The 15816-nt window shown below is 42.0% G+C and overlaps 1 protein-coding gene and 2 long non-coding RNA genes across 3 annotated transcripts; all 3 read right to left on the bottom strand.

Moving 5' to 3' along the window:
• Window position 1: 1 nt before the first annotated feature.
• Window positions 2–3533, bottom strand: LOC137866591 (uncharacterized). The gene is made up of 3 exons (XR_011102122.1): window positions 3478–3533; window positions 1526–1584; window positions 2–272 (listed from the first exon to the last, which is right to left on the bottom strand). It is a non-coding gene; the product is annotated as an uncharacterized lncRNA (long non-coding RNA).
• Window positions 3534–5602: 2069 nt separating this feature from the next.
• On the bottom strand, window positions 5603–10640 carry plvapa (plasmalemma vesicle associated protein a). The gene is made up of 7 exons (XM_068702607.1): window positions 10518–10640; window positions 9927–10327; window positions 9324–9390; window positions 8477–9195; window positions 6681–7875; window positions 6362–6419; window positions 5603–5948 (listed from the first exon to the last, which is right to left on the bottom strand). The coding sequence occupies exons 2-7, from the start codon at window positions 10320–10322 to the stop codon at window positions 5915–5917; spliced, it is 2469 nt and encodes an 822-aa protein (XP_068558708.1). The 5' UTR covers window positions 10323–10327; window positions 10518–10640; the 3' UTR covers window positions 5603–5914.
• A 423-nt stretch (window positions 10641–11063) lies between these two features.
• LOC137866630 (uncharacterized) lies at window positions 11064–14905 on the bottom strand. Its single transcript, XR_011102126.1, has 4 exons — window positions 14693–14905; window positions 13489–13586; window positions 13065–13204; window positions 11064–11270 (listed from the first exon to the last, which is right to left on the bottom strand). It is a non-coding gene; the product is annotated as an uncharacterized lncRNA (long non-coding RNA).
• Between the last annotated feature and the right edge of the window lie 911 nt (window positions 14906–15816).

Below are 15816 nucleotides of genomic sequence, written 5' to 3'. Positions count from 1 at the left end.
GGGGCCCTGGGGTCAGTTGTCTGCTTTTATCTGGTTTTTAACCCATCCTTGAATGCGTCTCAAACGGACAGAATGCTTAACAGAAAGAGGTTGGCGGACAAGCAGCTTCTCTCAAAACTTCACCACCAAAATAAAAATCACCACCCACCACCTGGAAGTGGCTGCTCAGCTCACAAATCGTCCAGCAGGTCCAGATAGAACGCTTATATTGCTTAGTTGGGCTTGACAGGGTGCACAGCAACACCTTCGTGATTTGTAATTAGGTGTCGTTTCTGAAATAGGAAGAATAAACAAAAAGGAAACCATTAAAACCTAATCATTGTGAAGAACGACATGACACGCACCGCTATGCTTAACACGGCCACAAGGTGGAACCAGGAGGCCACAATGGTGAAATCGACCTACACTAAATCACCCCCTTAACAGAGAACTGTTAGCAGTAATGAACCATCAGGACGTTTAGTTATACAACCCACTGGTAGGGCACTGTGAATGCAGACTGTGGATACAACAACAACAACAACCCTCCGGTGGACATAGTACCTGACTAAACTTAGACTAAATATGAATTCAGCAATATAATGAGTTTACATACGAGTAAAGACCCAACAGAGGCGCACTGACTGCAGTGACAAACACAGGCTCTAAGCAGGTGGAAGCTACCACAGCAGACACTGAACTGCTCTGAAGTGAGCTTAATTAGCATGATCAGCAGTAACACAAATAAACTGAACAAAACATCACCAAAAACAGGGACGAATACTGTGCATACACCAGTGCAATATGTAACGTAATATTCTTACAGTTCAATGGGCGCAGTCAAACAAAGGCAGTGACACCCGGTTGGGGCTTAATTGGCCTAAACTGTTGGAACTCAGGAAGAAGTCTCTTGTGGTGAACTGCACAGAGGAAACGGAACATACCACTTTAAGGGGGGAGGGGGTGGAATAGTCCAAGTTGTGTGGCCTTTGTGACGATACTACTTCAGTATCTCCTGAGAGGTAGAGCCATTGCTTCCAGAAACTGTTCAGAACTCAACACAAATGTATGAATATTCCGAGGGCTATTGATGATATGATATTCTGCCATATTTAAATATGCATGTCTCATTTTTCCAGCAACGCTATATACTGTATATAAAAAAAACCTCATGTTTTGCCCAACAACAGGATCAGAGAGACACTAATTTGATTTCTTGGGATCAATTATGCATTCACACCCTCTGCTGGGGACATCGCCCGGAGGCGCGTCTGTCTCTGTCTGTCCGTCTGTCCGTCTGTCTGTTGCAGTTTAGGACATGGACAAGTGTTTCGTTGCTTCAAGCACAGTGACCAGTGAAAACAGGCTGAGGTCTTAGAGAAGAATAAATGAGTCGCATCCTTCAAAATGATGACGGCTGATGGACTTCCTTTACATGACATGTCGCAAGCAAATACACTATTTGATCAAAAGTGGAAAACACAATATCAGTTCAGATATTGTGTGCAGCAGGAGAGCTTATGGTTATCCAATAAATTCAGCTTACCTATATGATGTTGAGGGTGACATTAACTTCATGAGTTGCAAACTACCAACCCTTTAGATCTGTAAAAAGAAGTAGAAGAAGAAGTCGATCGTGTAATTCAATTACACAATCATGACACATTCATTTCCCTCATATTCCAGAATGGCAATACTCTTCTATGGACAGTAGATGGAGGTAACAGACAGCTTAAATCCGCCAGGCTACTGTCATGTTATTCAAATGTTAAACTACGTTATTACAACCCAAACCCTGAGACTTAATAAACACTATCAAGTCTGTTCTGACATGAGGAGTGGACCTTGAGGTGCAAACTAATGTCTCCTCTCTTGCTCAAGATGCCACAAGATCACAAATCTCAGTCTCAGATGGTTTTACAATATTTACAACTTATGACAGCCTTGATTCAAATCATCAAAAAATCCCCAAAACAATCTTTTACCAGGGGGAAAAAAAGGGAGTTATTGGTAAATGGTAAAGGACATAAAAGTCAACGTTCTGAGACAAACAAAAGTCAAAAAATAGTTAGTGATTTGGTATTTGACATATTTCAGCATCAATTTTAACGGCAGAGAACAGAAAACAAATTGTGTCCATAAAATGACAGACAAATATGATCAGAATGCAGACACCAAAAAGACAGAAAAGGCTCTATAACTGTCTGGTAGTGTTGAGTTTTGATAAAAATGGAGGAATGGATAAATCAAAAACATGCCGCTAGTTGCATTTTGTCAAATCACTGGACCCCTCTGAGACAACGGTCGTCCTTTGCGCAGCCCTCTTCCTCTGTTCAACCTTGTTTTTTATAGTTGGACCCCTAATTCGACTGATGTCCCTCAGCAGGTGTGAGGGATTGAACCCAAATAACTCCATTGCTCTTTCTTAGCAGACTAGATGATCTGTGATCCTCTGCCTGCAGTGCGTAGCACCAGTAAGGCTCACTGTGTGATGGATAATCAATGAAATAGACAAATGGGACACTGTTGCCGCTGGTCCTGGCTTACAGGAGCTCAGCTCATGACTTCCACAATGTTTACAACAACTGGTGCTTTAGGGGGAAAAAACGCATTTGGTCCTCAGTAAAGCCTCTTGTTTCCACTTCATTTGCTTTGGTACACGAACAGTTAAACATCCAGACCCAATACACAACACATGTTGGTCAACTGGAGTTTCTTCTGGGGTTCTTCTTCAGTGTATTGTTTTGTGTCTCACATTAAAGTTGGTCACAAAATAGTTTTGTTTCAGTGTATTGTGATAGTATATATATATATATATATATATATATATATATATATATATATATATATATACTGTATATATATATGTATTACTTTCAATTTGATTCTCAGATTATTCATTTAACAAAACTAGTGATATTCCTGCCAGCTCTACTGTCTTTAATGCTAATGTACCCGATAAACATCTGCATGTCAGCAAAGCGATTACATGTATTAAATTAAATGCAGGCCTAATTGTTCACTTTGTTCGAAGTGATTCTACACTTGCTTGTAATCCCCTCCGGCTGAGAAACAGAAAAGAGAAAGTGTGAGGAGCTACTGAAGGAGTTTTCTCTATTCTGTGTTCCCTTTTTTCAACAATGTCCTCACTGTTGCTTAACGTAGAAAACTCTGGGTAATGCAATGATCACATAGGTTTAAATTAGGACCTCTAGTTTAATTTATTTAACGTTATCTCTGTGAAATCATGTTTTATCTCTCATGGGCTGATGGCTCTAAATACTACAGTAACCATGAGCCGAAGCTGCCTATGCCGCGGAGAAGAATCCAAAATGAAAGGTGAACAGATTTTAAAAAATCTGTTTTCTCAACAGTGTAATTTAGCTTTCACCCAACGTTAGCATTACTTGTACCTTCTACTTTTACCACTGAACCAGGTACTTTGTAACACAGCTTTTAATATTTTTGGACTTTTGAATTAAACCGAGAGAGTCTCACCTCGATCCCCGCTGTAGAAGAGCTCTAACTGCGAGTCACGTAATATTGTCTCCGGCGTGTTGACTTCGCGTGTGCAACTTTAGGACTTTAGCATGGTTTCCCCTTTAAAGCTGAGGCTACAGTAATCACAGGTTACTTGAAGTCAACACGCATTCTCTTTAAGCAATTAAACAGACCCGTGTGTTTTCCTTTCCATAGCTTGCTCTGTAGAAAGAGGTCACGGTGAAAGTCAGGGTTGCGCTGAAGGACTTCCACACAAAAGGACATCAGTTTTTGCACCCCTGATGTGTTTTCCAGCCCGGGCAGCCATGGGACTTGAGGGAAGCCGGGCAGATAGGAAATGCAATTAGAAGTCACAGTAAAGAGGGAACATTAGCAGCGACAGACAAAAGAGTTTGCAGTTCTGTAAACCCCAGGTGAGGAAGACGGACGTTATCATAAGCGCCCGTTCCCTTTCCTGCATGGGCAGATGGAGGGAGGTGGCTGGGCAGGCTGCGACACAATGGCCCCCGAGTCTTCGATCTCAGTGTCAAGATCCCTAAAGAACCAGCCAGCAATGAGTTCAAAGATCTGTCATTGAGCCTCAAAACTGACCATGCACTGGACAGTCCTGGTCCCAGTGGTACATGTGGCCTAAATAATTACCTACTTGATAAATACGGACAAGCACAAACAGACCGACAAGTGATCGATGAGAGTTTTCTAGAGTTACATTACACTTTGGAGTTGAATCACACTTTGTATTAGGGTCATAACCTTCACATTTTAAGTTTGGATACAGTTAAACCACAAGCACTTCTTTATGCTTATTTATGCTTTATTTTATGTAGATATTATGTTGTCTTTTAATGAACTTATTCTGTGATTTGGGACAGAGGCCTGCAGTAAATTAGCTTGTGGCTGAGTCACCGTGACGTTGTAATAGTGACGTTATTATAATATTAAAGATAATAATAAAATAAACACCAGGGGGTTGTTGAATAAATCTCAATAAATCTCCCCCTTCTTGCATTAATTGTTGCTGTTCAAACCCTGTTAAAGTTAGGCATGTGAACTAACAGTGTGTTCTGTCTATAATTTAGTAGTTTGGTAAAAAAAAACACAATGGCCGATTCCGTCATTTGTGTACAGGGAATAAAGAAATGACAAGAGTCAGGAAAAAGCGTCGAAATGTCAGGAAACACGTTGACCAGCAGCATCATTGCGATGATTTTCCAGTGAAGTAGTTTGAACACGTCCTGTGTCTCAGTCAGTCTAATAAAGCGACTCCCAGCAGTATATCTAAGCAGATAACCTTTAATATCCTCACAGCTGCTCCTCTGCAGTGAGCTGCACATCCCAAAACGTGGAAAAACACTTGATGTTAAACAAAGGATATCCTTTAGACAGGAAAGAGCTCTCCCTTCGCTCAAGTCTAAGTGCTGTTTCTATTAATTGGCGCCAAACACAACACACTCTCGGTTCTTGAATTAAAAAGGTAGGTTCCCATCCTTCCACGGTGCCACCAACAGGATGTTTGTCTCTTCTCGTGATGCTTCGTTTCCCTTCTCAATGGTAGGGTTGAACTGGCACAAAATAAACTGCCATCCATATGTCCCAAATGCTCAAACATGGGGTATTTTATTCTACACGCAAACAACCCCGTCTATAATTTTTTTATATTCACTTCCGTCTCTTTGTTTAATAATTTTGCCGTTTCAAGGCTTGTTTTTGGGAAAGGTCAGAGCTCTCATCCGATACCGAGAAAAGCTCCATCTTGTCCCCCGTGTGTGTGTTCTTTATAAGAGATAGATCAGGAGTTTATTTAGAAAATGGATATCCGTGTTCTCTACAGTTAAGTGATGGCACATTGTTTTTAACAACAGCATGTATACAAGAGCGTTTCAAAAAGTCCCCCCCCCGCCTGCCTCAGCTAGACTGCTGACAGGTTGGCAGGTAAACATAAACATGTTGGAGGGATTAGGACCCGCAGCCAGTAAATCTTTACAGGAGGGGATCAGGAGTCTTTTGTAGATAATTAGCAACACAATAGGTGACGCACATGGGGACAAACAGTTGCTTCCGTCTCTGCATTGGATGATATCTTAAATAGTTTTGTTTATAAAGACGACGCAGGCTCAATTAATGCGCGTTCAAAGTAAAGCTTTTTTTTTTTTTATATTTCTGTATTTACAGCCCAAAAATACAATATGGTGGTTATTCATAAATCATTAACACACAAAACTTCACATTTTACATTCAAAAGTGCAAAAATGATTCAAAGTACTGTACGAAATGCATATTGACGTATAAAATGTCACAAATAATGTAAAATATACGTTACATTTATTTCTATAAAAAAAAAATGTGAACTCAATATCAGAAGCTTTTAGCTGTGCTTAATAATGCAGTGGAAGAAAAATCTCTTTTATGTTGTGTTTGTTGTCTTCATGATGGACTAACCCAACATCCTGGAGAGATCTTGTTTGTCCCTGAAGAAAGAGACAAAGAGATTAAGAGATAAAGGATGCCAAGTGGGTTTATCAAACTCAAATAATCACAGCCTTTTGTCAATGAATTTCTTTTTTTCTTATTGTCAACAAACAATTGTGGCGCAATCAAAGTCCCTAACAAAGGCACTATTTACTGGTTATGTAATGTTTGCTAAACACTACAGTGCCCCGCTGTTTTAGAACATCATTTAACGGATATATACACATCTGTTTTTAAATATTTGCCACAGACAGAGTAGGAAAAGCAACTATTGATTGAGAATTATTTGATGGGATTTGTTGACAGTAACACAAATAAAAAAATATATTCACTGTTCAGTCGGCAACTAAATCACCGGCAAAAACGTTCCTGTTCGCTCTCAACCTACAGCTAAACGATCCTTTATACTCACTCTGGGCCAGAGGAGTTGATGATTCGTTGCAGATCTCTAATGTGTTCAGCAGCACTGACTGTTGGTTAAACAGAGGAAATGTGTCGTTACAAAGCCATGATGTAATCAATCAAGCTGCGTTAATTCATTTATTTACAATACTACAGAACATCTTAACAGTTTGAGTTCTTCTAAGACAAAGAATACAAACATCATTCAATCAAAGTCTGATAAGAAACTATTATTATGGAGTTTGAATATGTGTGGAGTATGTGATGGATACCTTTACTTAAAATGTGTCCCTGAATGGGAATGATAAATTGCAGACGTATATACTTACTTGAGCCGCCGCCTCCCAGTCCACTCATTCTTCCCGCATCGAACGGCGATCCAATTCCACCACTATTCCCAGTAGACAGCCCTCTCCCTGTTCCACTTCCTGTCTTACTTTGCCCTGAGTTACTGCTCCCAAACCCAAGCCAAGAAAATCCGGAGTTGGTTGACCCACTTTTATTCGTCGACCCAGTTGACCCAGTTGACCCAGTCGACCCAGTCGACCCAGAGGATGACCCAAGGCCTGAAGAGCTCCTCACACTTGATGCTGGCTTATTCAAGCCTATCCCGCTTGACGCAGAAGATGTCCCAAAGGTTGATGTTTTCCCACTCAATGCTGGCTTATTTGAACCTGTCCCACTTGAGCTAAGTTTTGGATCTGACCCTGTTGATCCAAAGTTTGAGAAAAATCCCCCAGTTGATCCTGGCTTATTCAATCCTGACCCAGTGGAGCTACCTGTCCCAGTTGATCCTGGCTTATTGAATGCTGATCCAAAAGAGCTACCTGACCCAGTTGACAAGACTGACGAGCTTGAAGAGCCCGTCCCAGTTGATCCCGGCTTATTGAATGCTGACCCAAAAGAGCTACCTGACCCAGTTGACGAGACTGACGAGCTTGAAGAGCCCGTCCCAGTTGATCCCGGCTTATTGAATGCTGACCCAAAAGAGCTACCTGTCCCAGTTGATCCCGGCTTATTGAATGCTGACCCAAAAGAGCTACCTGACCCAGTTGACGAGACTGACGAGCTTGAAGAGCCCGTCCCAGTTGATCCTGGCTTGTTGAATGCTGACCCAAAAGAGCTACCTGTCCCAGTTGATCCTGGCTTATTGAATGCTGACCCAAAAGAGCTACCTGACCCAGTTGACAAGACTGACGAGCTTGAAGAGCCCGTCCCAGTTGATCCTGGCTTATTGAATGCTGATCCAAAAGAGCTACCTGACCCAGTTGACAAGACTGACGAGCTTGAAGAGCCCGTCCCAGTTGATCCTGGCTTATTGAATGCTGATCCAAAAGAGCTACCTGTCCCACTTGCTACTGGCTTATTGAACGGTGACCCAAAAGAGCTACCTGTCCCACTTGCTACTGGCTTATTGAACGGTGACCCAAAAGAGCTACTCGACCCACCTGACGCTGCCCTACCAGAAGAGGTCCTCAAGTCCTGTGAACCTGTTGCGCCTCCCGAAAATGCACTAAACCCTGTCTGAAATAAAATGAGAGCAATGTTAATATGGGGGGGGGGGGGGGGGGGGGGGGAACTCACTCTAAACCACCATGTTTTTACATTACATGCAGCAACTGAAGCATTTTGAATTTCCACAAAACATGATTATATTGAATTGAACATTTTCTGTTTTACGACACAAACACCATAGAGCTTCATGTCTAGGTTGTACATTTGTCCTTAAACAAAAGCAGGCATCAATATTTGTCCAGTTCTTTGCCCTCTTGTACTTTACTGGCAGACAATTTCCCTCCCTCACCTCCTCCTCCTCCTCCTCTACTCCTAAAAGCTGGATCATTTCCAACAACCTGTCAGGCTGCTTTGATTTCCTGTATATTGTCCAAGATGTTAAGATCTAAGGGCTTTGTTAGTGTTGTAGTATTTCTACAGGCGTTATATAAGCAAATATGTCTTCTGACACTGCAGAGATGAACTGTTATTGCCAACAAAGATTAGACGTGCGTAAAATTACCTAATTATTGCACAAATCTATCCAGATCACTCCATATAACAGCTGTTTTATATTTAAAGTCAACAACTATGCAATAAGACAATAAAAAAAATAAGAATTTGTTCTTACCTTAGAAATGCAGGACATGTTGAGCTGCTTCATTTGCTCTGAAAGGTGATCAATTGATTTACTTTTATACTTGACGTCGTTGTTGAGGACTTCTATCTCTCCATTTAGCCTAATCTTGTCCATCAGGAGTTTCTCCTTGTCCTCATCGTGTTTCCGCTGAAGCTTGTCCAAGTTCAGCCTGTGCTGCAGGATCAGGCCCGTGCGGTTCATGCTGCACCAGCGGTAGTCGTCAGACAGTCGCCAGTTCTCTGCCTTCATGCGGCTGTTCTCGGCCTGGATGCTTGACACCTGTCCTCCCACGACATTCAGGTACCTCTGAAGCTTGTCCTCCACCTCCATGGACAGGCTGGAGCAATTGGTGCGGATCTGCTCCAGGTGTTCCCTCTGTTTCGGACAGGTGAGCTGGAAGGGGATGTGTGATGGGAAGAGGGAGTTGATCTTCTCTAGGAATGCCTTGGAGACATTGGAGATGCCGCTCAAGGACTCGGAGAAGTCATCTTTGCATTTTTGTCTGAAGAACTCCACCTCCTTCTCATGTGTGGATTTGTCCCTCCGCAGACGGATGGCCTCCAAGTTAATGCTGTCCCTCTCTTTGGCAGTCTGGTCCAATTCCATCCTCATCCTATGGACTGTTTGTGTGAAGTTGGACTCCACAAGCATAAGTCTCGCTCTCAGCTGTTCGGTCATCGGCCCAGAGTTACAGCTATTTGGAAGTTGAACTGCTCAGAAAAACAATTATGTAAAAACAAGAAATCAAATAGATCTTTTCTCCAAATGGAAGCTGTTTTGACTGTAGGTGAGGGTTATATGTCACATTTATTTATTTGATTTGATTCGATAGACTCACACATGGACGGGCATCGGGCAGTTGAAGTTGAACTCTCGCAAAAGGACAACTTATTGATGCACTGTTGCTGTTCATATCAGACAAAGAAGAAGGCGTTTTAGTGATTTGTTCCTGACCAGTTGTGAAATGTAGATAAACAGGAAACTGTTTACCGTGGTCATTAACCAAGATGATTATGTTTACACCGTCTTACAAATACTCTGACATGGGTTCAACACTAAAGTGCTACTTTGACTTGTAATAACTAATAAAAAACAATCTGTTTTGTTGCCTCAATATCTCAAAATCTTGTAAAACACTAATCAGTGGTGACATATACTGTTGAAACCAGTATGACACTGTTGAAGCTCTTTAGATCTTTTTTTATTAACTTTTTATCTGCTGACGCTCAACTCGACTAAAAAAAACTTGCATTGCAGGATCATCGATAGCCGCTTCCCTTTCATCTCTAACTTAACTTACATTCACAACAGTTAGTGAACTACGCTGACACAAACACATACACACACTTTACTGTCTCTGGAAGAAGATAAACTACACATAGAATAGCAGTACTACACACAGGAACGTGCACCTTAGACATAATGAAATGAGCTTTCTCACCATCTTTCTGTCTAGCTCTTGGATAAAGTGCATTGATAAGTTGGACATGAAGCGGAGTCTGCTCAGGTCCCAGTCGTTGCGGGCTTTCTCGGTCAGGGTGGTGTTGAGTAAGTTGGTCAGGTTCTTCCTCTGGTGCCTCAGGGCCACATTTTCAATGGACAGTCGGCTGAAGCTCTCCTCCAGGTCCTGGACGCGTGACGTGGACGCCGAGTCCTGCGTCTTACCGTAGACCAGAAAGAGCACAAGGCTAACGATGATCAGAGACTGGATGAGCGAAGAGAAGAAGAAGACAATGCGCATGTAGTAGCCGCAGCTCTTGCCCTTCGAGCGGTACTGCGTCCTCTTTTGAGCCTGCGGGCTGGACTTGGAGACCTGGGAGTAGCCACTGCTATGCATGGTTGCTGATGGCAGAAAGGGAAAGGTCAGAAAAAAAAGTGTTAAAGCTCCAGGATTACGATGAGCGGCTAGATAAGTTCAAACAAGATCCATCTCTAAATCAAAGGACGGACTAGTTCCCTCTCAGCACTCTGCAATCAAAATGATTAAATAACTCGATGCTGAATTATTTCAGATCTGGTGGATCTCACAGACCCTTTGTGTAAAGCTGGCGCTCCTTCCTCTAACGAAGCCAAACGCTCTACCGTCGCGGACCAGACGTTTCCTCTCAGGAGCGTTGATAACATGAGAATTGATCAGATTGTGAGCGAGGTGTAAACATGCGTCGGACTTTATAAACTCCTCTGGCCGCACACTTCCCATGATGGGAAGTTGTCTCGGACTCAGTCCCCTCCCCTGCAGAGGCCAATTGCCCCCGCAACGCTGGCTGCCCCTCCCTATGCAGAGGTTATCAACGGTTATCAGCTAGGCATGCAATCTACAGTGCACACACTCAATCAAACGCCAAGAATAAGAGTGTGTGTTTAACAGATTAAGCCATTCCAACGTTGAAAATGTTCCCAGTCACTGTAAAAAGACAATATTGTTTTAATTAGCATAACATCTAATTTCATGAGCATTTAGTTTTGAGCAAATTAGAATGAATCTTTAAAGGGAGAATGCAGAATAGAAAATTCTCAAATTGATGTTATTGATAAGGTGACATTTACACTAAAACCTTCAGTTTTTTTATTGCGAAAAAAAAAGAAGAAATGGCAGGCCATAAAGAGCTCACTGGATTTACTGTGCCAAACTTTTTTTCTTTTTTTTATGGGATCATAAACAGTGTTTTCCGGTGCACAGCAGGCCAGCAGGACAATGGCTCATGTTGTTCTCTGACGTTCTCGTCCAGTGGCTCTTTGATGCCGCAAGTCTCAGTCCAACACGATGACGTGGGTAAGCTGCCCTCTGTCTCACCGGAGACACACACACACACACACACACGCACACACACACACACACACACACAAAGAGAGACGAAGCAATTTAAAATGAAAAAGAAGAGCCTGACAGTAACAGACACAACTTTTTCCTGCCAGGCATTGTTGACATGCCATGCCTCATCTTCATAGGAAGCAGTAATTCATAGAGGAAGTGTTAATGGCCAAACCTGAAGCAACTTCTTGGAAATAAACAGTTTTCCCCCCAGATTTTTGTTTTTTCCAGGATGTTGCCAACCTGGCTGACACAGCTCTCTCAAATCAGTAAGAGAGGCTTGTTGCATAATTCATACGCCTCGCTAATGCCTCGAATCAGTTAGAGAGTTCTCATGCAGTAAAATAACTATTTTTTATATTATAATGAGAGAGTGCAGTCCATTCGGCGTTCCTAATTTATGTCCAGCAGACTTATCACATGAAATAAAAAGTCAATTTTTCAAAATTTGACTATAGCTCACTGTCAGATATTGAACCAGGGATTGTGAGTTGTTGCTTTTTATGATGTTAACATCATAAGAAAGAAAGTTAAAGGAATAGTTTGACATGATGAGTAATACGCGTATTTGCTGAGAGTGAGGCATTGTCCGTATGCTAAATATGAAGCTACAGCCAGTTAGCTTAACTTAGCATAAAGACTGTAAACAGGGGGAAACAACTGGCCTGGCTCTGTCTATAGAATACAACAAAAATACAATTACCAGCACATCTAAAGCTCACTGATCAACAAGTTACATCTCGTCTCTTTACGACGAGACTCCGGCCATAACTGCTTCCTGTGTACAATCTGTATGCTTATCGTGTGGCGGTGTCAATTTCCCAAAATGTCGAACTACACTTAAAAATAAAATAATATAACAAATTCAGGTCAGAGGCGCTGCTTTATTATCAAAAACCGAGCACAACATGGAAACGTCATTGTGTTACACTTTGAGCTATACTTCCAAGAAATAGGTGTGCCTCTAGAACGGATATATCCAGTAAAGAAAGGATACAAGGGTATTCTGTGGAAAGAGTGGCAGCGCTGTAATCATTCACACCAACTGTACTCTCCTCCGAAATCCCCCAGAGACGCAAACCAGGAGGAAAGCTACATTGATAGTTCGGGGCCCTTTACATCCTTTGTTTAATGGATTTGAAGAAAAAAAAAGACGCTACAGGGTAAGCGCCACAACAAGAAACATCTTGAAGAGATCTTTATTAAATCCTCTGTCATCTTACTGAACAAATGAAAGGGATTTTATTAGATATTAGTGGCCGCTGCTGTTTTAATGGAGTCTATTTAAGATAATGTATTAATTCAGAATAGTTTAGCATTTTATCCCCAACCATTTGGCAACACTTATTCATTTACCCATGGCAAAGGAAGCTTTTATCGACTTACATTTTTAACAGGAATAAATATTATTTTCAGAGGCGATACTGAAACTGTTTGTGACCAAAGTTTTTTTTTTTTTTTCCAGCTCTGCTGAAAACTATCCGAACCAAATGTTTCCATGTTTATTTCTTCGCCCAGAAGTTTACTGAAAAATGCCCCCGTGGGTGTGAAACAGCCACATTTGGCAGCACCGAAGCTGCACCACTCCCACGAAACCACCTACAGCTACTGTAGGTGCAGCATCTGCTCCCGTAGCTCGGCTTATCAGAACGGACAGCTTTCGGAGCGCCCTCTCTGTCACAGAGTAAAAAAGCGTCACTGGGTCAAGTAGTGAGGGAACAGAGCTCTATTGTGTTGGCGTGCTTAAGTATGTAAATGTTCTGTTACCAAACTGAAGTGTTTACAGGGATGGTTTCCTGTCAGCTGAAGAGGTCTGTTGACATCTTCTTTCCCTGGTTTGTTTTTGAGCATGAACTAGATGTTTCCCTCACGTTACGATGACACTTCAGACTTGAGCCGCCATGCAGCTACAAAGAAAAGCCAGTTATTAACAACAACTCCTCTAAATTCATTTAAAACGAAAATGATAAGAATGAAACCAACTTTTTTGACAAAGTCAAATCTATAGTCATACATATACAATCATATCTCACAATTTGTATAAATACTTATATATATATATATATATATATATATATATGTATATATATATATATATATATATATGCAACATAATGTCATGCATAAATGAAGAGGAATCTTATTCCGTGGGTGTTTTTATGTGTATTGTATATTTCACATTTTATCTTACGCGTGACATGCACTGTGGGGTGAGGCACTGGTCTGGGTCTTGACCCGGTCTCACCCGGCCTTGGTCTGGGTCTTGACCCGGTCACAGGTTTAGGTTGTCTGAAATACATGAGTTGTGGTTACTGTATAACATGTACTGTTTACATGAAGCTAGTCAATAAATCAGCATTTCGCTAATTGAAACAAGACAATACAGTTTTAAGTAATAAGCATAAGTAGTGATATGGCGTTTGGACTGATGGCGCAGGGAGAGGACAGTCTCAATGTAATGTTCAAGACACACACACACACACACACACACACACACACACACACACACACACAGGGTATTAATTGTCATGGAACACTGCTACCTAGTGGGAGATCAATATAACTGCAGCTGAAGACTGCCTCAATGCTCTACATATCAATAAATGTAGTGAATGAATGTATATAAATGAAGATTTTAAGAATAAATGATCCTTAAATAAAGCAGTGAAGATATAGCGCTACATGGCGGACACTATAAAAAGCTGTGTCCTGTATACATAAAGTCAAAAACATGTATTTCACCGATTCATGGCTTTTACTGTTAACTGTATATTGTGCGGTATTTTTCAATCTTGCTAAGAGATAAGATGACAAGATAAACACCGCTGGAGCCAGAAGCTGGTTAGCTTAGCTTAGCTTAGCACAAAGGCTACAAACGGGGGGGGGGGTGGTAAACAGCTAGCCTGGCCTTTTTGCACAGGTAACAAAATCTGCCTACCAGCACCTCTAACGCTCACTCATCAACATGTTGTGTCTTGTTCTGTTTTTTTTTACTGTAAAAAGCTGTAGATTTATGATGGGTTATGTGCCAAACACTCTCTTGATGAGAAGCAACTTCCTGTTATCTTTTTTAGCTAGCTGTCTCCTCCTGTTTTCAGTTTGCATGCTTAGATTAAAGAGGAGGGGTCTCCTAGCTATAGCTTTATATGAGTTGTTATATAACAGATTTGACCGTTGTTTTCGTGTCTATCTTGGCTCTCTCTCTCTTATTTATCAATCTGTAAAAAACACTTGGTTGTATTACCAACAACTTTTTTTTGTCGGCTGGGAGCTGGGAGTCTCTGCTGGTTGCCTGGCAACTGCTCAATAAGTGCCTTTCATAAATGTCAACTATCCATTTTAATGGCAAATAATCCAATTTTCTTTGAACCCCAGTATGTTCTCACTGCACCTACCTGCCCTATTGTTTTAGCCGCCCTCACAGAACAACCAGGTTCCTGATGATAATGCCCGACTATCATGAAGTGCACCGCGGGGTTTCCCTCCAGAGATGTGTGGCTAATTGGTAACTTGCTCCGAAGGATCCGGTTACCCACATCACAGCCGTGTGCTAGCGTGAAGAGAGAGGACTCTGTTACTTCAGAGACACAGATGGGAAGTGGTAAATACCCGAGTCGACCACCAGACAGACACAAACAAACAATACGGTGCTAAAAAGCTGCATGTGCCCAATTTGAGAGAGAGCGAGTAAATGCTTTCTTTTGTTATGTGCGCTGCTGCTTCAGCGGGGTTTTGAAAATTCAGACGTTCATTTATCATGACGATGCATGATGATATCAAAGCCGGAATTGTTCAAATGGATTTTCTCAACGGGCACCGTGATGCGCAATCCTCTCAGATCATTTATTCAGGCTCCAATTCAATCTGAAAATGAAAGACTCGCTGTGACCAGTGGCTCCTGTGGTGATGTGATAAGAGAGACTGCAGCATTCATATCAAGGAAATTCTCCTTCATATTGTACTTATCTGCTTTTTTTTTTCTTTCTTTTTTTAAATCAATTTTTCCTGCTGAGCCAACAGGCAGCTGGGGGCATTAATGGGTACAATACGGGCGATTTGGGTCGTAGTTAATGAGACGTACGGTGGCTTTTTCTGCATGCTCCCATCAGACACCGCTAAAATGACCTAATGATGAATTCCCCGAGAATCAATCCCCCCCCCCCCCCCCCCCCCCCCCCCCTTCTCTCCGTGTCCTCGGCCCAAGCAGATGTTTTCTCTTTGACCCGCACAAAAGGCCTCTGTTTTTGTTTCCAGGCTTGTCCATTCCTCAAAAGGTCACAGGTCACTGTGGTCTCAGGGTGAAGCTGTCACTGTAACTCTAAACATTTGACAGCCATCAGAGCGTGGTCCCCAGGGGAGGAGGCCGGTCTCATGATTACTTTCAGTAAAGACCCTACTCTCCATATGCTGATGCGGTTGAGAGCGCACACACACACACACACACACACACACACACACACACACTAACACCCTGAGATTGAATTACAGTGGTTGCTGTGGATGCCTCAGGGAGAGGGGC

Source organism: Cebidichthys violaceus, unplaced genomic scaffold (assembly GCF_023349555.1).
Source record: "Cebidichthys violaceus isolate CVI_PGR_0920_01 unplaced genomic scaffold, fCebVio1.0.p SCAF_87, whole genome shotgun sequence".
Taxonomy (NCBI): Eukaryota; Metazoa; Chordata; class Actinopteri; order Perciformes; family Stichaeidae; genus Cebidichthys; species Cebidichthys violaceus.
The sequence above is the reverse complement of the archived record's forward strand: the minus strand, read 5'-3'. Positions and strand labels throughout refer to the sequence as shown.